The 26,330-nt window shown below is 49.1% G+C and overlaps 1 protein-coding gene across 1 annotated transcript; it reads left to right on the top strand.

The window, feature by feature from the left end:
• Positions 1–780: 780 nt before the first annotated feature.
• EPHA2 (EPH receptor A2) lies at positions 781–26,330 on the top strand. The gene is made up of 17 exons (XM_007439750.4): positions 781–1,010; positions 10,237–10,304; positions 10,891–11,551; positions 17,496–17,651; positions 18,059–18,391; positions 18,932–19,056; positions 19,155–19,314; positions 19,482–19,584; positions 20,343–20,398; positions 20,927–21,052; positions 21,213–21,395; positions 21,525–21,586; positions 21,820–22,029; positions 22,797–22,946; positions 23,700–23,893; positions 24,091–24,246; positions 25,124–26,330. Exons 1-17 carry the CDS (start codon positions 923–925, stop codon positions 25,227–25,229), a joined length of 2,937 nt encoding a protein of 978 aa, XP_007439812.1. The 5' UTR covers positions 781–922; the 3' UTR covers positions 25,230–26,330.

The raw sequence follows: 26,330 nt of genomic DNA, 5'->3' as shown, positions 1-26,330 counted from the left end.
TAAGTCATATTTAGGTAAGTTAGGTAGTATTCTCTCCAAATTATAGGATTATGGATTGAATGATCAAGAGCTTAATATTTATATACCATCTGATGTCTTTGAGAGCCCAAATCAAAAAAAAAAAAAAAATGGATGAAGCAACGTCTGCCTTCTACCAAGAGCAGGGGTCTGCCCTTACGGGGGCAGGGGGAGATCACAAGGCAGATGGGAACACACACCCCGGGCTTGGCTTTGAGAGGAGTTTTGGGGAGTAGCGGAGGTGCAATCTTCTTCTCGCGTGATTTTCAGAGTAGCCGTAACCGATTTGGGGGCTAGAATAAGTGCTGGTCTCCGTCCCAGGGCTGGCGCTTCTGTGCGGTACTGCGGGTGGTCCTGGGACCATGCGAAGACCCCTGCATCCTCTCCCCGGCCCTGGCTAGCAGGGTCGACAAACCACGACTCTCTCTCGCGCTCCCCTCCAAAGCTGCCCCGGGCAAAGAGCTGCGGGGAGACTCACTCGGCGCTCCCTTCGTCTGGAAGACCAAGGTTGATAAGGTTGTGAGACTAATCAATAAAGCTGATTGAATTGGAACTGAATTGAATTGGAAGACCAAGGGGCCCAAGGAGCCCGTGTCGCTTCCAGTTTTATCAGCCGGAAAAGGGAATCTCTCTCTCGCCAGCTGGTTTCCGAGCGAAGGCCGGGGGCTCCCGGGGGCGGCCGAGGGAGAATCGTACGGCCCCCGGAGGCGTGGCCCAGGTGACGTCAGCACAGGCATGAATGAACAGGGCGAGAACTTTCCCACCAGCTCCCATTGAGCTTTTCGACCTGTGGCAGCCGGGCTCGGCCGTGAGTCACCCTGCGAAGGCGACTCCGACTCCGACTCCGGAGGAGGAAAGGGGAGCAAACCAGCGAGCAGGCGAAGGCTCACCTTACAGCCCCAGCATGGGCGGCCTCCGAGGGGTCAGCGGGGCCCTCCTGGTGCCTTTCTTGCTCCTGCTCCAGACGTTCCGAAGCTCCCAGACCCAGGAAGGTAAGAACCTCCGAGGCACGGCGGCCGCCCTTCCTCTTCTCCCCCCGGCGCACACGCCCGTCCCCACGCGTCCCGGCTGCGCTGCAGTTGCGGGAGCCTACTTGGGAGGGGGCAGGAAGGGAGCCCCACGTACTGCTCCCCTCCGCGGCCGAGCCGAGGCCGCGCACGGGCTCCCGCGGTTCTCTCCCACGCGGCCCACCGGGGCGAGGCTTAATCCAACCTCCTCCTGACTCGTACGGCCAAGATTACTTTCTGTCCAGCGGCTCTGCAAACTTTCATCTCTTCCCTCCGAAAAGTTGAGATGCCGGGAGGGGAGGGGAGGGGAACTGGCCCACCAGATCTCAGAGCAGCAGGACTGGAAAAGATGGTGGCTGTAGGCAGTCAAAGTGAAGCGTGGCTACGAAGCGACCGGCCACCCTGCCCTCGCAGGGCTCGCCCAGACCCTTGCACCACTTCGCACCGAAGAATGCGCGGTACAGTCGAAGGTGGGAAGGTGCCGCAGAATTCTACACCCCGAAACGGCTGCCTTAGTTCGGCTGCAGCGCGTCTGCGGAGACACAGTGTCCAGGATGCCGCCCCCCCCCCCAGTACAGTATTTGATTTTAAACTGTAAGTTGCCCCAAGTGCGTAAGAACGAGAAGGGCAAGACACACATTGTGTATCTATAATTCAACACCACAGGATAGGATTTTGTATTGTATTTAGATATGCGCGTGTGCTAAATCAAAAATACTATAGGGAAGATAGTCGGGGGCATTAGAAAAATTAATGGAGGAGGAGATGGATATCGATGATGACTCCTGCACGGGCCCTTCGGATTCAGGCACAGTCTAGACTGCTGGAAAATGCTTTGCCTCATCCTGTATTTGGGGTTTCCAGGTTTGGTGGCCCTTTAATCAGATGAGAAATCAGGGTTTTGCCTCTAACTTTTAAGCAGAAGGATCTCTGATTTTCTGAAGAGCTCTTTGTACAACTGAAGGCTAAGACAGGAACGGGACATTGTAAAGTTACACAGGGCTGGATCAGATCAACAGCTAAGGCTTGGTGTTTCTGTGAGGCAGTGTGACTTGTTTCATGATTATGGAAAACAGAGAACTGGCTAGAAGAAGAGATTTCGACCTCTGGGAGAAGAAGGTTGCTTTCACCTCCGTGGAAATAATTGTGATATTGAATGGACTGTGAAGAATTCTGTGAAACTATAAGCTTGCAATCAAACTAAGGCAGCCAAGCAAGAGGGGGTTAGGCGGCCCTGCTGCATCTCCTTTTTTTGGACTAACCCCTCGAATGGGGCAAGAAATGGGGTTATCACCCAGATGAGAACTCAGAAAGAAATTTCATTCAGAAATAATTGTAAGGTGGAAGTGGAGGGAGTGTACTGATTCAACACCTTGGTTACACAACCAAGACACAGCTATACTGATGGTTCATACCAGATTGAGCAATGAAGGCAAATATTCCGGTTGCCATCGAAGAAGGGTGGGTCAGGGAAGGGCGCTGAATCAACACCAGGATAGTAGTGATCAGTGTATTACTGTATTTCAAGGGAAGCAGCTTCCTTAAAACAGAGAGAGAGAAAATGATCTGGAATGAAAATATGCTTTTCTCCCCCCTGTCCCCCCCCCCCGCTTCCTGTTCTTGCCTGAATGGCTCAGCGAACCATGTCTGCTTTTCCCTAATAAGATGGGGAGCGCTGTATTACTCCCAGCCCCTCAAATGAGCAATTCAAACTTGAGCCTTCTTTGGATACACTGCTTTTGCACACTTGGCAGTACAGGACGTGGGACCTGGTCAGTTGAAATATCAACCCCTTCTGAGTTTAGCGCTCAGGAGCTACCTCCTCCTGAATCATGTTGGAAGGCTAGAACATCCTGAAAGCAGAACACTCAAAATGTCACTTCTGAGTTAGCCCCTGACAGGCCATCTTCCACTTGGCCAAGTCTCCCGTGCCTAGCATTACGATAGGCTACCAGGAAGGAGGGAAAAAACCACAGCCTCCGAGGGCAACCCTTCCGCTGAGCAAGTCTAGACATGTCCTTGGAAGTATTACATTATGTCCCGAAAGCTAGGATTTAACCTGGAGCCTTTCCCCTCATCTCTAAAAGTTGTGAGATTATTCCAATACGTTAATCAAACCAGAGATGCTATTAAAGTGTTCCTGGTCACAATAAGCAACTCTCCCCAAATCGGGACAAAGGAGTGCAGCGCGGTGTGGGTCTCGCACCTGCAAAGATAAACCCCAAGCCTTGGAATGCTGTGGGTCTCTGACAACAAGCCTCTTCTAACTCGGGCCTTTCCCCGGCAGTCGGGGTCTTCCTCCCACCAGCACGGCCCCGTCTCTTCCCTCAGCTCCACCACTCCAGCACAGCGAGGGGAAAGGCAGCCTTGGGCTAAGCCCCGGCTCCTCTGGGTGGGAGCTCTGCTGCCCAGGAAGTGCAGGGGTCGGACGGTTTGGGTGAAGAGCTGCCCCTGGTCCCCGAAAGACAGCAAGAGGGCCGAGCCCTGCCTCCCTTCCTTTGGCACTACCCTCAGCTTTTCTGTAAGCATCTGGAGAGGGACTGGAGTAGCCTGTCTGGCAATGGGAGCGGCCAGGCTGCGGCGGCGGCGGCTGCTACTTTTGCTAGACTGAGTCAAGCCTGCCCTACAAGAACTCCCCCCAGGCGCGCACACGCGCGCACACGCGCGCACACACACACAACACAGGGCAACGTCTTCCAAACCTCAAATCTGAAATGTTTGGCTTGCAAGAAAAGGCAGGAATGTTAATGAAGAGGCAGGGATGGCCGTCTGGGCTCTAATTATGGGGGGGAGGGGGAGACCAGGAGAGATCTGTCCAGTAAGCAGTTCCCCTCCAGCCCGGCTTTCAAGCCCAGCTCTCCAAATTGTGGACTGTCTCCGATTCCGATGCTACAATTGCAGAGCGGGCCTCATGCGTTTGCTCTTCCAAAACCACATCTTGAAACCCTGGTGATGGTGGTGCACAGATCATTCTTCACAGTTCCCTCGTCCTGAGCCTTCCTCCTCCTCCTCTGGGTCAAATCCCCGGGTGGTGATCCACAGTCACGTTAGGATTGCGGCGATCCTTTTTCCTCCAGTTTGCCCAAAACAACTTGGCTTCCAATCTAAAGGCTTAATGGCCGCCGTTTGCGTCCTAGTCAGGTGGAACCGTCAGCGGGACCTTTGAAGCGGGTGCGTCAATTTTTACGTCTTGGTTGTGCAGCTTCATACAAGAGCTGCATTCTGTTGGTTCATTGGTTTGATTTTTAATGACTCTGACTGCCTGCCTGCCCCTTTTCCCTCGCGGCCTCTGGACTTTTCTCCCCCTTCTAAACCATGTCAGGCCTACAGCAGATGAAGGGCCGAGGGTCCCCACCTGCGGGGTGAGGGGGCCGACGGGAGACGGTGGCCACGGCGGCTCCGCTCCTCTGGCCACTGGAAGTACAGATTTCCCCACCCTCACGGCAAAATTGTGGTTCTTCCAGAGGCCTCTGAGGATTGACTGTACTGAGCAATGCTTGTTTGAAAACAAGTCTCTGATTTCAGCCTCTTACTCCGAGTTGCTCTGAGTTTTAATCATGCTTATGGTCTTTGTCGCTTCCTTTTTATCATGTAATTCTATAAGCCACCCAGTCCAGTCGGTTTCAGACAGTCAGATACTTTCACAAACAAACAAACATTGCCCGCCTGCTCGCCCAGGAGAGCAAACCTGGGCACTGCTCTTGCTCAAAAAGACGCAGGGCAGGGGCTAAGCCCGAGGCCCACATCGTAACATGCTTTGGTGCTTCTCGCCCTGGGACTCGCTAGCTTGCTTTAGCGTTGTGGCCGTCCGTGGCCAGGAGAAAGTGTTTCTGCACAGACACAGACATTTTCCATGTTCTACTGAAAAATCCTGAAACTCCTCCAAGGGCTTTCTTTCTTTTTAAAATAAGTCTTCGTGATCCCTTGTGGTTTGTATTTGAGTCCCGACAATTTGGAAACTAAGGTAATGGGTGCCAAGAGCTTCAAGCAGGGATCTCGGTTCAATTTGTCCGATGAGAGCTGCCGAGGAGGCCTAAAGTCAAACCCGTACCAGGAGCGCGCGCACGCGGGGCTCCCGGTGGCTTCTTGGGAGGAAAACTGGCTTTTTTGCTCAGCAGTACCCTCTCTTAGGGCACCTCATCGTGTTTCGTCAGGAGGAGATTCAAATCATGCAAATTCAGAGGTTTTTTAAGCCAGAACTTTGATTTGAGGTTTTGCTGCTGTCAGGCTGGGCCGCAATCCGTTCCAGGGCTCCCGGCTGGCGGATTCCCGTGAGCCACACGCCCAGCCGCGGTTCCTCAGCCATGCGCAGAGCTGTGGGCTTCCCCCCGCCCCCGGCTTTCCACGGGACTGAAAAACAGGCAGTAAAAAAGCCTGTGCACTGTAAAGGGAAGAGGGTAAGGTTTAAAATTAACTCTGGAAATTGGTGGGAAAGAAAAGCGGTTCCAGATGTTGCTTACAAATGCTCTGGGAGGAGACGGGTCCAGGGAAGGCTTGGAGGATGGGGAGAGAGGCAGCGGGGACGGGAATGGGTTTCCTGGGGGGAGAAGCCACTCTGCCCCCCTCTCTTGACAGCAGCTGAAGAGGGGCTGTGGTTTCTTAGGCCCCTCTCCCGATCTACAACGGTCAGGAACTGCAACCAACCTGATGCAGCTACACGAAGGGCAAGAGTCAGAGGAGCAGGTTGGACCCACAGCTCATCGCAAAGCTCACTGGGTCTGCTTTCTCTCCGAGTCTCCCCACCCCACCCCACCCCACCCCGGTTACTGGGAAGATAAAAAAGGAGAATGACACACTCTAGCCTGCATCCAGTGGAAGAAAGGTTATAAATCAAACAGCTGGGGTGGTTTCGTGCAAAATCCTGGCGTGTCTTTTTTATGTGATGATCGTGATTTTGAGGATCATTCTGTCAGGGCAATTAGGCTGAAAGCTAATTCCGAAAGACACCTCTTGCATTTAGAGCAGGCTTGCAAGCCAGAGTTAGCTCTCTAGATACGCAGTGCCCGAGAGGAGCTTTTGGTCTGACCCAGCAAAGCGGGTCTCACCTTAGCGGCCGTTCGCACCGACTACGGATCGAGAACGACAGTGTGGCCGTGAGGAAGATGGCCTTGATGGAAATACTGTCGGCAGGAATCCTTTCCTAGGCAAAAGGGGCTGAAACATTTTTTATCCCCCGAACAACGAGACGCCTCCCTAATTCGCTGGACTAGGAGGAGGAGGAGGAGGTCCAGCACAATCAGACTCGCAAGATTCGGTTATTCTATCCAATCTCAACAAAAGGAGTTTTAGCTTTCCTGCGGAGCTGATCTCCTGCTCTGGTGTACGTAGTGAGGCTGGCAGGTAGACACGTCTGGAAGCAGTCTACTTCTGCATACAGGAAGAGAAGGGCATCTGGCTAGAACCTGGCCTCTGATGGAGACTGGACTCCAGATGCCAGCAGGGCTCCTCTACAGCTGAAGTGAGCCTTGGAAAAGGGGGCCGAGCAGCTTTTAGGAAGAACGTGCCCCCTCCTCACAAAGGAGTTAAGGAAATGCCCCCTGGCCCATGTCATCTCTTCTTGGAAGAATGTACAGCAAAAAAGGAAGATGGGATTGTACACCATTGTGCCAGTCATGCAGATAATCCAGAAGTGAAGGTTAATGTGGGGGGGGCAGGGGGTGTAAAAAGCCTTTTTGGTGCTATAATTCCTCTGGAGGGCCGCTGAGGCTGTACGTCAAGCCACCCGGGCCCCAAGGTGGCTAACTTACCGCTCCCGTTTGGGGGGAGAAGTGTCGCCACGAACACGGGACCGGACTCAGGGCACCTTAAATCTCTCGACAGTTCTTGCAGAAATGAATGACTGCAGGTGAGCCCTACCTGGGGAAGCGGAGGTCCTGCAAGGCAGGTTGTGTAAGGAGTTTCCGGAGGCGTAACGGAGCCAGTAACGTCTCTCAAGTAGGAATGGAGATGTAGTTGAAAATGCAGCATGCCACACAGGCTGTGAGGGCAGCAGGAATACGAGAACCTCTACAGCTTACGTTGTTTTAGCTTTTGGAGAGAAACCGAGAGGACCCTATAAGGAGGACTGGGCCAGAACACCGGCAGAAATAAATACTGCAGTCAGATATTCACCTGCTGCGCGGTGTCCCTTTTGTGCAGCAGCATTTTTTAAGCCGAGGAAGAATCCTCTTGGCAGGCTGTAATGCGGGTAAGGCTTTAAAGCACGCAAACCCTCCCTGGCAATTCACTTAGTCATCTTTCTGTCTCTCCAAGACTCTCTCGTTTCTTGGGGCAAAATGCAAGAATTCAGAAATGACACATATCAAGATAACATGGCGACCAGCCAGAACTAAACAGCCTTTGGCTCTCAAAAGGACACCCTCTGCTGCCAGGAGCCCAGACTGAGAGGGGAAAAGAGTCTTGTGGCACGCCCTGAAATTATGGGGCTCGGACTTTGCACTGAATCTTGGAAGAGTGGAGCCGGGGAGTGTTTCTAAGGGGATAGAGCAGCCGCCACAAAACTTACTTCGCATCCCCTTCTACCTGTCGATGAAATATTCAAGAAGCCACGCTCATTTAATCTTGGGACCACAAAGACGTTAAAGCACAGCAAGAGCGCATTCTGCACGTTAACCCTGGGCAGGTCACCCCTCTGGCTCTGCAGACAACAGAGCTGGTTGTGTTTTGGGGCTTCTTCTGGGGAAGTTGGACATGCAATATTTCTTCTTGTTTTATGAATTAGCAGGGTAACCTAAGATTGCCCTAGAATGAAAGGAATAAGGCAGCTGAGGTCAAGAAATTGCACACCCAAGAAAAGGAGTTTTCTGTGAAATTTAAGAACTCTGAAGGAGCCCCAGGTGGGAACAAGCAAGCACCATCCTCGGCCCCCATACACAAGTTTCTGCCCTCCATCTGAGACTGCCAGGTCTCGCTTTCTGGGCTCAGATGTGACTTAAGTGAAACCTTCAGCAATTTGGCAACTGAATCTTGTTGTGCTATCCAATACATTTGTCTGGAAGAGATTAGTGGGAGGAAAGGATCTCTGGAGAGTGAATGGCAAACACAGCAGATCCTGAATAGATCTGCCAGGTAAGGAGGGGAGCCCACAGCATCTCTTTCCGAGACTGGTGTCATACAGGCGGTCGCGTATTAGCGGACAGAGCCCTGGCAGAAAGCGCAGAGGCAGTCAGAAGAGTTAAGCAGCTGCATGCTGAGGAGGTCAACGTTACGCAGAGCATCTGCTTACTTCGCTCCCTGGAAGCATCTCAGCTAAAGCCTCTCAGGCAGAAGGAGGCGACCAGCACACGGGCAGCCAAAGAGGCCCACCCACGAACCCAAACGTGGCACGACTCCAGACAGATCAAAAAAGAATTTCTTCATGTGGCACTGTGTGGAATTTGCTACCACAAGATGCGCAGGTGGCTACCGTCTTGGACAGCTTTAAAATGGGATTAAATACATTGGCGGAGGTTTTCACGGCTATGGGTAACTACGGCTAGGTCCTACTGTAAGAATCGCGGGCCGTGGGCCTTAGCGCACTGGTTTCTGGACACCGTGAAGGGGAACGTGCTCTTGTTCCTGGCTAATGGGGTGCCCACCGGGATGTCGGGATAGCCACTGAGCGAACACGGGGCTGGAGCAAGTGGCACTCGGTCCGATGCCACACGGCGTCTCATAAACACGCTCCCTAGAAGGCAGCGTCTTCTGCTTGAGGAGAATGCTGGAGGTTAGGGACGCTCCCGCCTGCAGAAATTAAAAACTCCACGAGCCCTTCCTCCAGCTGAGAACATCCTGCGACTGATGCTCCAGCACTGGTGGAAATGATCCCTGCTGGCTCAGTGGCCCGGAGGACACCCGGCGAAGGGAAGGGAACCCCACAAGGGAAGAAGGAGACTGCTAATATGTTGTGTGTGTACAGGTGTGAGTGACATACAGGATATTTCGGACCAGAGTATGTTTTAAAAAGAAATAGATGTAGGACATTCTGGAAACTCTGATCATAGCTGAAAAACAACTAGAAATAGTTCCAAACACTGGTCTTCTCCATAAGCCATCCCTTTTTTGCAAACCCAGAGCTCAGAGGGGAAACGCGGGAGAGTCCTGTCCCCGCTTCGTCCTGGCAGAGACGATGGAATCTCATTCTCCAGGCACCGAAGCTGCTTCCAGGATCTTCCCAGTGTGCCTCCCTTATATGACCCGGGCTGCATGGCGGAATGCCAGCAATTCCTAATCCGGCACTGTTGCTGATTTTATACCCAACAGGTTTGCTAAATCTGCCAGGCCTTCTTCCCTCCTTCCTGCAGGATTCGCTTTTGCCGGCCCTCCTCTATCCATTTCACCAACTTAAACTGTTGGGTGGTTAGCATAACTGTTCAAGTAAGGATGCCACAGCAGCCACCAGGAGATTAAGAAACTCCTTCAACTTGCCCGGTTTTGTTCAGTTCTGTTTGGGTGCCCTGGGGCAAAGTTGGCTTCTGCAAACACCACAGGGAGTTGCGAGCACCTGGGTCTGGCTCAAGCTGCTCCTGCTCGTGCTCCTCAACACCTACGTTCGGCAGGCGTGAACATGAATCCAGTTAAGGCAGGCCTCCAAAGTCAAGGAGTCGGCTGGTATTATAAATCCTGCCTTTGGCTTCTGGATAGGCAATCCCCAGATTTGATATCCATAGGATCAGGGAGAAAGACACATGCATAGAATTAAGTGGCTTCAGCAGAAAACTGGCCTTTTCCCACATGGAGAGTTCTCTACTTCAGTGAGCAACAACTGGCATAGCACCAGTCTCCCTTAATAATTAAGTGGCATCTGTTTGGAAGAGCAAATGGCATTTAATTCTTTTGACTTAATAGACATCTGGAGATTCTAGGGTGGTTCATAAAATGGGGGTTCCTTGCCTTCCCCTCCTATCCAAGCCATTCTCATTCCAGCTTTTCCCCCTTCCTTCCTCATTTCGTACCTAGCTCCTCTTCTCAGGGCAAGGAAACGTGACATGTTATGGCCTAATAGTAGATGCAGCTTCTGCTATTACTGCCCATCGTTCTTTTTCCTCAGCTGCCTGCTGTGGCGGAGGAAAGCCGCAGCTGTTCAGTGAGGGCTCAGCTGGGAACCGTCTTTCCCTCTCCTGAACTCTTACTACGGTTTATGGGTTGTTTTGCCACAGGATGGAGTGCTTAGTGGGATTGGGTGGCGCTGGGCAAAAGACACCTTTTTCCATACGTGTCCTTTCTCTTCTAGTTGTCCTGCTGGATTTTGCCAAGGCACAGGGGGACCTTGGATGGCTCAATCATCCCTATGGAAAAGGGGTAAGTTCAGGTTCTTTCTTGCAAAATTACTCCTGGTTTAGAAAAATGGTTGAAGTGAACTTTCAACGCTAACTCGATATGTGAGCTTGAACATTCCCTTTAAGGGAAAACACAACAAGCTTTGCTTTAAATATCAGTCTTCTTTCACTTTCATACTGTTGTGGGAGTAATTTCCATCAGAGATCCAGGCGGAAGTACTCCTTCCATCACAGTTTCTAGATTCAGAGCAGCATTCGCCTGGAGAAGATGATTTTAAAAAACAACTTCTGCGTCGGATTAAACAGCACACTTACAGGAAACTACTAACCTCATTGGTTCTTGAAAGGATGGACAAATGGATAAGAGGCCAAACTGGCCACTGGAAAGTAGTTCTGGGAACTAAATAAAACTATCATGGCCAAAGGCAGCGTGTCTATAGTCTTAAAATAGCACCTACACCCTTCATAATTTTTGGTAAGCAACCACGTAGCCATAATTGAAAACGTGATAAGATTAGATGGATTTGGCCATTTTTCTGTTCTGATTTTACTAGAATGTACCGTTTTGGAAAAACAATTCCTTTATGGTTTTTTCCTCCCTCCACCAGTGGGACCTTCTCCAGAACGTCATGAACGAGTCCCTTATCTACATCTATTCCGTCTGCAACGTGATGGAGGGCGACCAGGATAACTGGCTGCGGACCAACTGGATCTACCGTGGGGAAGCCCAGCGTATCTTCGTTGAAATAAAATTCACCGTCCGGGACTGCAACACCTTCTCCACCGGGACCGGCACTTGCAAGGAAACGTTCAACCTCTTCTACGCGGAGTCGGATGTGGATTACGGCATCAATTTCCAAAAGCGCCAGTTCCACAAGATTGACACGATTGCTCCCGATGAGATCACTGTGCTCGAAGACTTCAGCACCCGCAACGTGAAGATCAACGTTGAGGTGCGCTCAATAGGGCCCCTTACCCGCAAAGGCTTCTACCTGGCTTTCCAGGACATTGGGGCGTGCGTGGCGCTCCTCTCGGTCCGAATCTACTACAAGAAGTGCCCCGGAGTCTTCCGCAATATGGCCAGCTTCCCAGAAACCATCGCTGGTGCCGATTCGCAGACCCTGGCCAAGGTGCCTGGCATCTGTGTCTCGGAAGCTGTGGCCCCCGAGGAGCCCTTCATGCACTGCAATTCGGACGGAGAGTGGCTGGTGCCCATTGGCGAGTGCCTCTGCCGAGAAGGATATGAAAAAGACGGGAACAGCTGCCGAGGTAAGTAAGCGCTGACCTGGTCCTAATTCATTTATTGAATTTCTTGCCTGCTGAGCACTGAGTAAGCTGGCGTTTTGAAAGGTGAAGGAACAGAAACGCCAGTTCTGGTTTCTGTGAACGTTAAGCAAGGTGCAGGTTCACACTGGCAGCGACAAGCCAAGGGAAGCAGGGCCCTCCTATCCCTTTTTCAATTCTGCTGGGGCCAAGGCTGAGCAGAGGGAGGAAGAACGAATGCGCGCGGAAAGGACCGGGCTCAGCGGTGGCTGCACACCCTGGCTTTTCCCTCTTTAAGCCGCCGATCCTGCAGGCCCTTAACTCAGCCCCTCATCCCACAGTCTGGGATGGATCAAAGAATGTTACAGTCGCGCAAGGAGGAAGGAATCTGCCACCCCAAGCAGAGGAGGGGGATGCGCAACGGCCCCTTGGCTTTGCACCTCCTGTGGGGAAGTCACGGGACCAAGGGCAAGGCCTGGCCCCGCGACGGATCGCCAGGACCCCTTCCGGCGCAGCAGCTGGATCCCTCGCGGGAAAGGAAGTCTGGGGCTCCCCGGCAGCCACTCCCGAGGTTTGGGAGATGGAGCAGGTGTGTTTTTGCTTGCCTTTCTGCCAGCCCTGCAGGAAGCCCTAGATGACCAGCCAGTTCCTCCCCTCTGAGCCCTCGAGAGACGCCCTCTGTCTCCTAGCTCGGGCGTGCCGTCTCTGGCTCAGTTCCTGCTTGACAAGAGCAGCCGGGCAGGGAGACCTCGGGTGCTGCAGGCACCTGGCAGAGCCGGCGAGGCCTTCTGCACAGAACGGGCTCTCCTCTGCTTCAGAAGCTACTGCTGGGTGCCAGGTGCTGTACGGACGCCAGGCAGTTCCCCTCCGCACCGCCTCCTGCATTTCAAGTGGGTAGAGCCGATCTCGGTCAGGTCAGGATTTAATCATGTGGCCCGATAAAGCCAGCTGATGTCACGACGGGTGGCTGGGCATACGTTCGACAGACAGAATGTTCCAGATACCAGCAGTATTTGCAAAAGATAGCAAGCATTTTATATAAAGGGAAGCTAGACAGTAAGTAGGGAGGAGGAGGTGTGTGTTAGAGCACAAGGAAGCTGAGGTAAGGAGGTTTTGCCTCAGGAATGTGCCTGGATTTTGCAGAGGGAGATAAGAGGCTCTCAAGGTTATGGAGTAATACAGGCCTCTTGAACACCCGTCCTTCCTGACACCCTCTCCCTCTTTTTTTCCTTCGCTATCAGGCTTACCCGATAAGCTATTATCGCGTTTCCCTCTCGCCTGCCACCAGTCCCCAAGTTATCGGGGGCCAAATGCAGAACGGCTGTCCTGTTTTTTTAGGCCAGCCTTGTTGCAACTTGGTGCCCTCCAGTCGTGCTGGACTGTGGCTTCCGTGGCTTCCCAGCAGCCCGACCAAGCAGCCGACTGCAACGGGCTACTTACCAGAGGTGCCTTTGGATAGAAGGGAGAGAACCGTCTACTACAGACAACAGCGTTCCGCTTGTAGCACAACTTCACGAAGCTGCGCCCTCATGAAGTTAGACACCTAGCAGTAAATGTGCCTCCTACCTACTACCAGTCTGGTCTGGACCTCCGCCCTATCCATAACCCCATTTTGAACGGGATGCGTGAAGCGCAACCCTCACCCACAGCGAGGCTTCTGCAAGCATCGAACAGTATCCTGCAGCATCTCCTTTTCTGCTGAGGCAGCAGCCAAAGTGGCTGGATGGAGGCAGGTGACCGCACGGACGCTGCTGGCCTTGCCTCTTCCAAAGACCATTCTGCGCCCCGTGGCTCAATAAGCTATGCCTCAACTGAGCCTCCCCCCATCACTACGGAGTAACTACAACTCCGCACGCCACCGAATGAGAGGGATCAAAATCAAGGGCAACTGCGGTGCGCTTCTGCCCCTCTGGGAAGTGGGCCTGAAGGACCCGGAGCGTCCTTCCGCTCCCCCTCCGATCCGTGGCACGAACCCACTCTTCCAGCAGAGACTCCCCGGCTTCTCCGGTGCAGTGCTAAGAACAGCACTTCAGTTTCTCAGAGCCGCCAAATGAGACTGGGGAAGACCCTGAGTTGATTCTCGCCGGGTACTCTGCCGGCTAACGCAGGCTGCATTTTATGCGTAGGCGGCCGTGCTGTTGTTGGGCTGGTTCTGTCCTCCCTCTCTAGCATGAAAAGAGATGCAGCGGCTCCTTCTAGCAGAAGAGGGGTGGAAAAAGGAGTTTGCCCTTTTGTGTAAAGAGCCTCTGACCTCCCATCCCTCTGGCCTCCAGAAAAGGGAGGCCCCTGGGCAGGAAACAAAGGCAGTTTATCTTCAGGAATAAACACAGATATTCTTGGCTTCCTGTGTAAAGCACCCGCTCTTTTTTACCTCCTGCTGCCAGCTTTTCCACTGCCACCAGCCGTCCCCACACTCCCTCCCTCACTCTTCTCTGCTTGGACCTTCAGTAAGATAAATGTCAGGAGTGGCGGGGTTATTCCTTGGCACTGCATTGAGCTTCCTCTTGCAAACAGAATTCTTTAGGGGATATTCCCCCATCGCTCGCCTCTCACCCTAACAGGCTGGCACACCTTCCATCTCGCCACACCTCTGCATAAAGCCTAAGGGCAGCACAGGTTTGCTTAGGACCGAGTGGCATGATCTCTAGAAGGACAGGGCTTAAAACGGCCCACCGGCCTACCAATGCACACAGAGATGCACTGGACACACCGGCGTGTGTGCGTGCGTGCGTGCATGCAGCACCTAAAATCCCAGCTCTTGAGGCTTTACATGTATACTTCTAGTAGCACTGCAGCATGTCATCAGTTAAAACAGTCTCACCTTCCAATTAAGTAGGCAACTTATTTTTAGCACTATTAATGCAGTACTGCTTAAAAATGCAAGGAGTAAACACCAAATTAAGAGAGCATTCAGGAAGAATGCCTCTTCAGAGATTACACTTGCTGCCGTGACATACTAATTTCAGAAGCGTTGCGTTTACCTATGCTACGCCTACAAGGTCTGGGCGCAGATGCAGGCAGAGCTTTCGTCATCGATCTGCTGCTATCACGCGGTCATCCAGATGTTTGTAGCCCGCATCTGGTAATTCTACCTACATGCTAATTTAATACAGAAATTAAAATTGTCTAACTGCATTTCAGCTCTGAGCCCCCTCTGTGAGGTCATGTAGCAGCATTAGGAGAATAATCAATGCAAGGGAAACGTTAATCCTCTGATTGGTGTTGCATGAATTTCCCTCTTTCATGCGAAGATGTAACTTAAGAGAACGCCAACCAATCAAGGATGGAGTTTTCCAAAAACGGCTCCCGTTCTGAGCAAGAGTCTTAGGAACTCTGTACGTCTGGAGGACCCCACGGACCACGCGGAAGGTCACACTCGCCTAAGCGGCATCCTGACTACCCATTACAACCACCACTCCCCGTTAATACCAGGGAAGCAGCTGGTGACACACCTGCCTGCGGAGCCCAAGGCAGAGCCTCAACACGCCTGCTAATTGCACATGGCCCCTTTTGCCCCGAGGCACAGAAACAAGCCTTTGCCGAGGAGGGCTCTGTTTATCTGGGGTGGGGGGTATTGTTCCAGTTCTAAGATGCGCACGGAATGCTTCGCCCGGTGGCATGTTCCTTCCCATCGCTGCGCAAGTGCAGGCAAGCCAGGTCCTCTGGCCAATCTGTGGCCGCAGCGCCTATGGAAAAGCCCCCCCCCCCTTTGCGTTCCTGATCACAGTATACGCCACAGGCGCACGTAGGGGCTGTATCCTCTGTATCTCCGCTGCGCTTGCCACGAATCCCGGTAAATTACCCCTGTATGCTACTCTCCTTACAGCACCTATTTTCCTGATTGCTCTACTGAACCGTCTCTGATAAAATAACCGTTGCCAGTGGATCATTTTTACTTAAAAAAAAAACCCTAAAATATACTAGAAGACCAGCTAAAATTGAAATATACTAGAAGACCAGCTCTTCAACTACTGCACTAAGACAGCCCAATCATAAAATAAGTGTGTAGATTTAGTTTAGTAACAGAGCGTGTAATTTGCATGAAGGTACTCCTAAATTCATGAAATGGAACGGCATGAAGAAGAACTACAAGTCAATCTAGATGAACGCTGAAGGAGCTACCCGAGGGTCTGAGCCTACATACGACAATTTACCGTACTGAAAATCGCATGATGGACATACTCTCTGGCCGTTCTCTGAGAAGCTGCTTGTTTAAGCTTCCCATTGTCCCATCTAAAGCCCATTTCAATGGGAGCTGCCTAAATTTCTGTTTTGGGGTGAAGGACATAATAAGAGGCAAACAGTTATAACGTATATAAAAAACAAGAATTCCAAGGTCTTGGTAACATGAACACTGCATGAGCCACCCTCCGCATTGCTTTCTGCAGGAAACCCCATATTCCACATCCGACGCACACTCTTCCCCCCTCCCCGAGGAACTGCTCTGGGCACCCGCCCACCCCTCCCTGTGGCAGGTTTACTGCCTCGTCTTTGTTTCTCCATGTGCTAAAAGAGACCACACACAAAATGCAGACTGGAGGTTGGAGTGGCAATGCTGTTTCTGGAGAGACCGCTTTCGAAACCCAGACTGTCTTTTTGATTTAACGTGTAATCTCTATTGTTTGCTTGTTAGATTTAATCTCTATACGGTAATAAAGTTTCAGTCTGGGCAGAAGTTTAGAAACTCAGAGGAGGTTTAAAATATTAAATCTGCCGAGTTCAAGAAGATTATTTTTCAAAGGGCATGTAGCATCTTATCTGGGACCTCAGCGAGCGACGCTATTTTTTGTCCTTCTACTCACTTTAATCTCACAACAAATAGGTGAGCTACTGTATGCCGAACTGCCCCAAAGCCACTCAGTGACTTGAATCTGGGGGTCCTTGGGGCTAGAGCAGCGTCTATCGTGAAGGGGTTTCCCTACCAACTATATTCCCCTGGCAATTCCTCCTCCAGTCCAATCCCCCAGGATGTAAGGAGTGGTACAGCCATCCGACAATAGCCCAAGGATACCTTCCAGTAAAAACCTTCCCGGGGAGCCTATTTATGTCTTTTCTTCGCACCACTCAGCATTCGGTTTAGTTGGAACCTAAGACAAACTGCACCCCCTCCATCAGATTGCCCACGCTTCTTAGAAAGAGACAGGAGGCACGAAAGATAAATTATTGCCACTACTGAGGGGGCAGGACGTGCTTGAGAAGGTTCACTTGAAAATTATTTTCACTGTGTCTCAAGCAGAATGGAATTTCTCCCTGCTCCATGACCGCTGCCCTGATGCCACTGATGGCCAGAGGCTGTTGCTGGCAAGGGAGATGCTCAACGAGAACTGGGGGCTTCCGAAACCTCTTCCTCTGCTCATTCTCAGCGGAAGTGACTCAGTTCACAGGACATCAGAGAACAAGTCTGTTTCCAGTGGAAGGCTTTACTTGTCCAGGAAGTAAATACGAATACTCTGAAGCAGGATGGTACTTTTCTCTGCAGCCCAGACCTTCCAACATAATTACAACAATGCTGTACATTCAAAGTGTGTGCACGTCAGCAAGATATGCTGTAACACTAAAATGGCAGCAGACAGACGTGCTGATCTGAACACACTTCAGCTGGGATACTTGGTTCGTTTTTAGTTTTCCTTGAAATGTGGCAGGAGAGCTACGATTCCAAAGAGTGCGCCTATCTTCTCTCCTTTTTTCAAGATGAAGCTGCGTTTTCAAAAATCAGTGTCTTTCCCTTCAAGTAGTGCTTAACTTGGAAAGCATCTTGGTGAACTTGGTTGGACTTGCCTTTATATCGGTACTCGTAATACATTCATTCCAATTTTAGAGGTTCATCATCCCTGTCAATATTTTGACTGTGGCTGATTCTGACTGGCGACATTCACTGGCCAACGCTACCTTGAATTGTAGTGACAAAGGCCAAGAGAGCCAATGAATGTGTGTGTTGTTTTCTTTGCAGCCTGCTCGCCTGGATTCTTTAAACAAGACATCTCCAACAGCGCCTGCTCCAAGTGTCCCTCGCACACCCTGCCTTCTTCGGAAGGCTCCCTTTTGTGTCCTTGTGACAAAGGCTATTTTCGGGCTCCAAGTGATCCAGTTTCCATGTCATGCACCAGTAAGTGAGAAACAGAATGGCGCTGGGAATGGTAATCCTAGGAAGGATCATTATTTGACCCCTTTCCCAAACTGAAGTTGCTGAGAAAGCGTTAGATGATCCAGAGGGTTTGAGTGTTCCAGATCTGGGAAGAGGGGGGAATGCCCATTCAGGTGATTGCACCTTAACGCTGGAATCAGAAAACTTGGATGGGCTCCTGCAATTTTGCTCTGTCCATATCCATCAAAGGACGAAAGGAAGGAGCAAACGCAGAATGAAAGATGTAGGAAAGGCCAAAGACCAAAAAAAGGAGATAAAGGGCAGAGGGATATACAATGGGCACCAAGGGCAAACGTGGAGTTAATCTGTTAAATGGGTGGTTTAAATAATAATCTTCTCAATTATTCTTTTGGTTTTCTGTTTGACAGAGCCCCCCTCTGCGCCTCACGGAGTGAGGGCAATCGGCCTGGGTGCCAAAGTCCAGTTGCGCTGGTCCCCACCCCAGAACACGGGAGGCCGCCAAGACGTCACCTACAGCGTGTCATGCGAGCAATGCTGGCCAGAATCAGGGGAGTGCCGCCCTTGTGACGCCACTCTCCGGTATTCAGATAATCCACACCGGCTCACCGGCACTTCTTTGACCGTCAGTGACCTGGAGCCGCACGTTAACTACACTTTCACAGTGGAAGCTCAGAATGGAGTATCCTCCTTCAGTACACAGCGCAGCTACGGAGTCACTAGCATCAGTGTCAACCAAACAGGTGAGGGTCTTCGGTATCGCGATCCCATGGAAGCAGCGTAATCTACAGTAAGAGGCATACTGGCTAGGGCTCTCGCGTCATGCCCCATTCGTGGAATTAAGGCATTTGGTGGGACGCTGCTGGAACTTGGTAGTCCGGTTCTGCTCTCGCATACGTTATCACAGAGCATGTAATACATCAAACCCCTCCATTTTAACACACAGTGGTCTAAAGAAAACCAAATCAACGAAGCCACTTACAGAGATAGTTATATGGACATGATCGTGTGGCTCCTCTCTAAATGCTGATCATGGCTATAGGAATGAGAAAGGTTTCTCATTGGTGGTAGTCACTTTAACCTTGCAAAGGTAACTAAGATGTCCCCTACAGAAAGCAAACGGCTTCTGTATTTGTAAATCCAACGTGGACTGATTGTTATTGATGGGTTGGTAATTAATATGATCGTATCATCTCAGGAAAGGGCGATTACGTCACCAGGAAAAGCATAACTGGCTGCAGGCAGGTTTTGCTCAACCCTTCTTCTTCTTCCCCACTGTTCAGAGCCACCAAGAGTAACTTCAGTCACCATGGATAGTCGCACCGCTACTAGTTTAACTTTATCTTGGACCGTCCCTCCTCGGCAACAGAGCCATGTTTGGAAATACCAGGTTACTTACAAGAAGAAGGTATAGCTCTTTCCCAACGTTGCGCTTTTTAACTTTCTTTTGGAGCTGATATTTTGTAGAGAAAAAGTGAGCCACAAGGCTTGATGTTTTTGTTACAGAAGGATGAAAACAGCTACTCGGTCCTACGTTCTGAAGGAAACTCGGTCACTCTCCATAAGCTCACTCCTAAGACCAAGTACTTGGTGAGCGTCCAGGCACTAACTCAGGATGGTCACGGGGCCCACAGCGTGGAGCACGAGTTTGAGACCCTTCCTGAACGTGAGTTTTTTTGGGGGGGGGCAGGGGAAGGAAGCTCTTAGGATTAATAAGGTGGCAGACAAAATAAAGATAATATTGAGGCAGAGTTATCGTATGAGAACCACAAACACTGGTAATTTGTCTTTTGAAAACACTAATATTTCACACCCGCACACTTTTCTCCATAGATTCAGATGGCGTGAATACGGCAGCAGTCCTCGGAGGTTCCATTGCTGGCTTCATCTTCATGCTTGTTATAGTTGCGATAATTTTTCTGCTCATCCGACAGAGGTTTGTGTATTATTTTAAAATTCTGTTTCTTTAAAACAAGAGTGATTTTAGAGAGCTGAAAATGGCCTCGTTTCCCATATTTGTGTTGTCCAGCTGCCTCCACTCTAATAGGTTTCACAGAAACAATACACATCTTCTCTACAAAGAAGAGGGAGGGATGTGTGCACGCTGTTCCAAAGTGCTTTTAGTTTCCTCACCCTAACCTCTTTTTTCAGCAACTGTCCTTCCCAGACGACTAGCTTTCCTTCTTGCTGGAGTTTCTTCAGCTGCTAAGGGGGCATGAAACTTGGGGGAAGAAGGAATTAGCACATGGAATCTAAAATTCTATCAAGCTATCTGAGATGACCAACATCTAGCGCTTGGGGAAGTGTCTCAATTAGTTTCATATCTTTTGAGTTTGCCATCAAAAATTAAACTAGAAGGAAACATGTTTTTCAGTCAGAGATATGTGTTTTCTCCGGTTTTTAAACCTGCAAGAAAATATATTAATAAACGGTACAGTACACCATTTCTGCAGAGGAGAGAACCTGAAGAGGAAACAGTGAAGCAGCTGAGATTGATAAACATCTCCCAAAATTCAGTAGAAGAAAATGGACTGGTCTCTGAATTTAAAAGTTTTAATTATGATGGAGGAGGAGGAGGAGTCTACAAAACATGCTTCTTTAATCCAACTACTGGGAGGTGTGTGTCTCTATGGGAAGAGTTGAAGATTGTACTCTCTTTCGGGAGTTATCAGTTAACCCTTCAATTTCATTTAGGAAAAAGAATTTGCGGGCCCGGCAGACATCAGAAGATGTTTACTTCTCCAAGTCTGGTGAGTATTAGTCACTGATCATATTACTGCACTAGGAAAATTGAGCAAAGCTGGGATATTGCATAATATGGAAAGGATCCAAAATACACTAATCAGTTTAGGTCCCGAGTATGAACATTTGCTCTTGGTTTTAAAAACAAAGTTCACCTGGCTTTTTTTTAATCCATGCAGTCATGTCCAATTCTCAGAGACTGCCTGGACAAATCCCTGCAGTTTTCTTGGCAAGGTTTTTCGGAAGTGGTTTGCCATTGCCTCCTTCCTAGGGCTGAGAGAAAGTGACTGGCCCAAGGTCACCCAACTGGCTTTGTGCCTAGGTGGGACTAGAACTCACAGTCTCCCAGTTTCTAGCCTCATGCCTGAACCACGACACCAAACTGGTTCCCACCTGGCTATTTCCATTCAACTGGTAAGAGGTAGACCACAGAGAGGCCGGGTATGGATCTGACTTTACGGCATAGTTTCTAACCACATCAAAGCAAAGAGCTCCTTTTGTATGTTATTCCAGTTTTTTATCCTTTTACTCTACAGATCAGCTCAAGCCCCTGAAGACTTATGTGGATCCGCACACCTACGAAGACCCCAATCAGGCGCTGTTGAAGTTCACCCCTGAGATCCATCCTTCGTGCATTTCCCGACAGAAAGTTATTGGAGCAGGTATAGATTCCAATAATCTCACACGGAGCAGTAAAGAAAATGCACGTAGTACAGTTTTGATTTGTTCAGAAAGGTTATATTTCTTCAGAAAAGGAATGTCCCATTCCATCAGGAATTCTTTGAAAAGACTCTTTTAACTCCTCTGTTTTTCTTCTGCTAGGAGAATTTGGGGAAGTTTACAAAGGAGTTCTGAAAAATGGCAAGAAGGAGATCCCTGTGGCCATTAAGACCCTGAAATCAGGTTACACAGAAAAACAACGTGTTGACTTTTTGAGTGAGGCAAGCATCATGGGGCAATTCTGTCACCACAACATTATTCATTTGGAAGGAGTTGTCTCCAAATGTAAGTGCTAGATAGAATCCTTGCTTGTTCTTGGTTTCTAGCTCCAAGACATTGGGCTGCATTCTGGGGAATTACAGTAGGTTAGATATTGATTGGGTTTAACAAGCCAGTATCTCCTTTTCTTTCCAGATAAGCCTTTCATGATCATCACAGAATACATGGAGAATGGCGCCCTGGATAAATTCCTACGGGTAGGTATACTTCCTTTCCCCTGTCAGACCTCTTCTCCCCTATAAAGTAAAAGAGCTGAAAGAGGATCCTTCTCTCTTGTGAATCAACCACTTCAAATTCTCAAAATGCTCCTGGTACAATGAAGAGGGTTGGGTGTTTGTGCCAGAATTTTCATCTTCTGCTTAAAAATCTCCTCCTAATATTTTAGCTGGAAATATGGTGGCTCTGAATCCTTTCGTTCTTGCTCCAACAGGAAAAAGATGGGGAGTTTTGTGTCATACAGTTGGTGGGCATGTTGAGGGGAATTGCTTCTGGAATGAAGTACTTGGCCAGCATGAACTATGTCCATCGGGATTTGGCTGCTCGCAACATCCTCGTGGACAGCCAGCTGGTCTGCAAAGTCTCTGATTTTGGTCTATCCCGTGTCCTGGAGGATGATCCTGATGCTACTTATACCACCAGCGTAAGTGATCCCAGACTACTGCCTTGCCTCTTAAGTCATGATTGCAACCCAGAATTGCCGAGATAACTGCGAACAGGGGGAGATTACAATGGCTGAAACAAAATACCTAGAGCTAGGGATAGCACCAGGGAACTGTCCCTGAATGGAGTAACAATCTGGAAAACAAGGAGGGGGATAGAGGGATCTACAAAGGAAGGAGGGAGATGTCAATAGATGAATTTGTCTTATCCCACATACTCCAGTGGGAGCCCAGTATGTTAGGAAATGGGTGGATGAAGAAACCCCTCTCTTCCCAGGTTTGTAAAATAGCTGGGAGTTGGCCGAGTCTCCACCCTGGAACTGATTTCTATTCATTAATATCTGCCAAAGAGCTAAAGCTTGCCTGCTTCTCTATCTCACGTTTCACTTCACATATTGCATTAAACCATAATTTGTTTGGTTTTGGCTCAGCATGATGATTGAATTCAATCACTGTGGTTTGTAAAGCAAGGTTTATGGCTTGTCATTGTATGAAAACCAGGCCACTATACCTTATTTAGCAAATCGTGATTAAAGTAAGTATGCCACAGTACAATACGTGAACCCAGCAAGGAGCCCAAAAGGGCAAGGACATTATTTAGAAAACCAAAAATGTTAAAGACCTTTGAAGCTACAGGACACTTATTTATTTATTTATTTATTTATAAAGATGATACGCTTTCCTCTGCGATTTGTGGCTTCCAGCGTCAGCGGTTTTGATGTGTGGGTTTGCTTTTCCTCCCACTCAGGGTGGAAAAATCCCCATCCGATGGACAGCGCCCGAGGCCATCTCTCATCGCAAGTTCACCTCTGCCAGCGACGTCTGGAGCTACGGAATTGTCACCTGGGAAGTGATGTCCTACGGTGAGCGGCCGTACTGGGAGCTCTCCAATCACGAGGTAGGCCCTTGGGTATCCTCCGGTCAGATGCAGGATTAAGCCTGCATTGGCCCTGGACTCCTTTTAACAACAACTGCTGACAGGCCTATTTAAAGACATTCTGGCTGGTGGATGGGAGACGCCCACACCCAGTCAGGAGAACAGAGAAGGGTCTTCTCCTTTTGTTTCCAAGGAACTGAACTGTACCGGATCACCTCGTTGCTGTTCTTGGGCTGAACCTGACACTGGGAGGTCTTCTAGTCCAACCCTCTGCCCAGCGCAGAAATCTTTAGTCCGCCCAGCCTTTTCTTGTAAATTATGTTAATGTTGTGTTTTAATTCTGTATTCTATTTGTTATCTATCTTAAGTATTACTTTTCTTCAAAGACAGGATATAAAACTAATGCAAAAAATCAAAACCACGCACAATATGGAGAAAATACATATTTTTAGAGGACACAGCCTTGGTTTAAAAAGGCAAACAACATTCTGCAGATCAACCCTATCTATCCAAAGACTGAAAGCTAATAAGCTTTGTTAATGTGAACCTTTTTATCCTAGCCGGGTGAATGGGTTTTGCAGTTCCCACAATGATGTTCACTCTTGGGATGTGAGTTCTATCTGACCATCCATTTTTCTAGACAGTCACCCATGCTCTTTTCTTTGGGAAGGCTGCAGGTTTGCTCGCCGATCCCCGACAGGGCTTTTGGTCTGCGGATGGTCACTGACGGGTGTTTACTCCAGACTGGCAACTGCTATTTTCCTTCCCAAACAGGTAATGAAAGCAATCAATGAGGGCTTTCGACTTCCTGCACCACTGGAGTGTCCTTCTGCCATCTACCAGCTAATGATGCGGTGCTGGCAACAAGAGAGAAGTCAGCGACCTAAATTCAACGATATTGTGAGCATCCTGGACAAGCTGATCCGTGCTCCTGAGTCACTCAAGACCTTGGCAGAGTTTGACCCTCGGTATGTCTTGTTCTCAAATCCTTACCTATTTTGTGCAGTTTGGAAACCTTTTTCTGTGCTTCTTTTTTACTCTGGCCTTTGGCCTAGAAGCAGGCCCTGTAAGAAAGAGACCACCCTGTTCACTTCCCCCGCTCCCCTCCCCTATTTTAGAAAAGGCCTAAGTCTAAAGAGCCGTGGGCCCTTTTTTGTCTTCAAAGGATCTCTATCCGCTTGCCAAGCACCAGTGGCTCAGAGGGTCTTCCCTTCCGAACTGTGGCGGAGTGGCTGGAGTCCATCAAAATGCACCAGTATACAGAGCACTTCACGGCTGCCGGCTATAATGTCATTGAGAAGGTGGTGCAGATGACCAACGAGTGAGTGTGGCTTTGCAGACACACGTTTGCCCTAAGCAGCGTCCCTTCTATTACTTAGCTTTTCACCCACACGCCAGGGGCATCAGCTATCTCATCTTACTGTGTTAGGGTTTCTTTGGAAGTCTCTGTTCTACTTGGTAGGAAGAATTTATATTATTCCTTTAAAAGATGTGTCTCAATTGACTAAACATTAGCATCCACTTGACTCCTTCTAAGGACATCCTTTTGCCTTCCTTTTGAGACAGAAAACCACTCTCTTCTACTGTCAATCACCTTCATTCATCTTTAGCAACAAGTAGAGAATGTAGTTTTGTGCAAAAGGTGTGTGTAAATGGCACTGGAAAAGACACCTTTCTGAGTAAAGCCACTCCAGGGAGACGTAATACCATTTTCTTGTTCACATGAATGTAGCCTGGAAAATTACTTTACATATTTGCATGCTTCATTTTTCCATCTGTGTTTATTTCACTGATGAGTTTATATTGTGTTTTCTTTATAAAATCCACTTAGGAACAGCTGTGTGAGAATTTCATGTTTTCACAATAAAGGAGGGTAAAACTATGAACTCCCGCCAGAAACATGCAGCACAGCAAATTCCATTTGCTCTGTCCCCCGGGAGAGAACGCTCCAAAGACCTACCCCATAATTAAGCCATTTTACGCAGCTAGGAAAGCCAGAGCAGCTTATTAAATGCAGCTGGCTCTCTGGCCTCTTTGGATCACTGTAAGGGGGTTGACAACTCCATCGCACAGAGGCCGCAACGTGCAGCGAGTGAACCCTTATATATTGCCGCTGGGTACTTTAAAGAAAAAGCCTAAGGTCTCTGAAGTTGCAATGTTTTCCACTAATTCTTTTCCTCCGTTCTTCGCATCACCAGCGATATCAAGAGAATCGGAGTGCGTCTACCGGGACACCAGAAGCGTATTGCCTACAGCCTCCTGGGATTGAAGGAGCAGGTCACCACCGTCGGCATCCCAATTTGAGCTGGAGAAATTCCACCCAACATCGGTAGCTCTACTGCCCTATTCTGCTACTTCGCTTGATGACTCTAGAACCACCAGCAAGCGTCCTTCCTGGTATATACTTGAAGTGGAGCATCAAAGTGACCTCTCTCACCGAGGATGCTGACAATTAAGCACCTGCCTTCCCCGCGCTTCATAGCTCCATATTTATTGCCTGCCTTCTCATCTATCTGCTGGAGATTTCACACCCTACTCCGTGAAGCGTCCAGGATAAGCCATCAGACTGTGCCTTATTTCCCAGTGGTGTATCACCGAGCAGAGCTCTTCCAGCCTTAATTCTCGCTTGGAAAGACCCTCAGGCTGCTGAATGTTTGCACCACCCCTTCTTTCATCTCCTTTCTCCATTCTGCCTCAAAAACCCTTGACTAACGCAACGTCGATCATTGGTCCACTGCTGGGATGCAAAACAAAAGCCTGCTCCTTTCCACATTCAGAAGTGCCCTCCCCCCCATCTTAATGTCTTTTTCTTTAACATAACATTAAGAGTGGAAAACTCTGTTAATTATAGCTTATGTATGAAGCTAAGCTTTAGCTTTAATTTGATTAGGACTGTGCACATTTAGAATATCATAGCAGTACAACAGGAACTGCTGGATATTCTGTTCTTGATCTGCGTTTCTATTCAGGCACAGAAGAGTTTTTCTCTTACATTACTATTTAACGAACCTAACCTGGCACTTCCAAGAGGCTTTACATAGACTCTGCTCAAGTCTCAGCGTAAAAATGGTTTGCCAAGGATGGTCCACAGACGACTCTTTGCAAGTCATCTTCTTGTTTTCTCATTTGTTATTTATTCATCCTTCCAAACTGCTGCCCACCCCTAAATGCACTCTTGACTTTTTGACAATTATTCTTCTTTCATATTAATATTTCTTTGTTAATGTTAATTTATTTTTATATTTATTACTTTTTTTAAAAAAAGACTGTTTCAATGTTAAACATAATGCACATTTAAAAAAAAGAATTTACTTTTGTTTGTGCATAAATTTTCTTTAGCTTTAATAAAATGTTTTTATTCTTTCCTAATGTGTAAATGTGAGTTGAAGGAAATAAAGAGGTGTG

The sequence above is a fragment of the Python bivittatus genome, unplaced genomic scaffold, assembly GCF_059951505.1.
Source record: "Python bivittatus isolate LINGU-HERP-01145 unplaced genomic scaffold, Pbiv_v1 ctg000090_np1212, whole genome shotgun sequence".
In the NCBI taxonomy this organism is placed as follows: domain Eukaryota; kingdom Metazoa; phylum Chordata; class Lepidosauria; order Squamata; family Pythonidae; genus Python; species Python bivittatus.
Note: the sequence above shows the minus strand (reverse complement) of the source record. Positions and strands in the feature narration are given on the sequence as shown.

Excerpts from the sequence above, each read along its gene's own strand:
- EPHA2 (XM_007439750.4), top strand. The coding sequence starts at position 923 with ATGGGCGGCCTCCGAGGGGTCAGCGGGGCCCTCCTGGTGCCTTTCTTG. Across the intron at positions 17,652-18,058 it reads AGTTTCCATGTCATGCACCA|AGCCCCCCTCTGCGCCTCAC; the intron begins GTAAGTGAGAAA and ends TCTGTTTGACAG. Across the intron at positions 19,315-19,481 it reads GTTTGAGACCCTTCCTGAAC|ATTCAGATGGCGTGAATACG; the intron begins GTGAGTTTTTTT and ends TTTTCTCCATAG.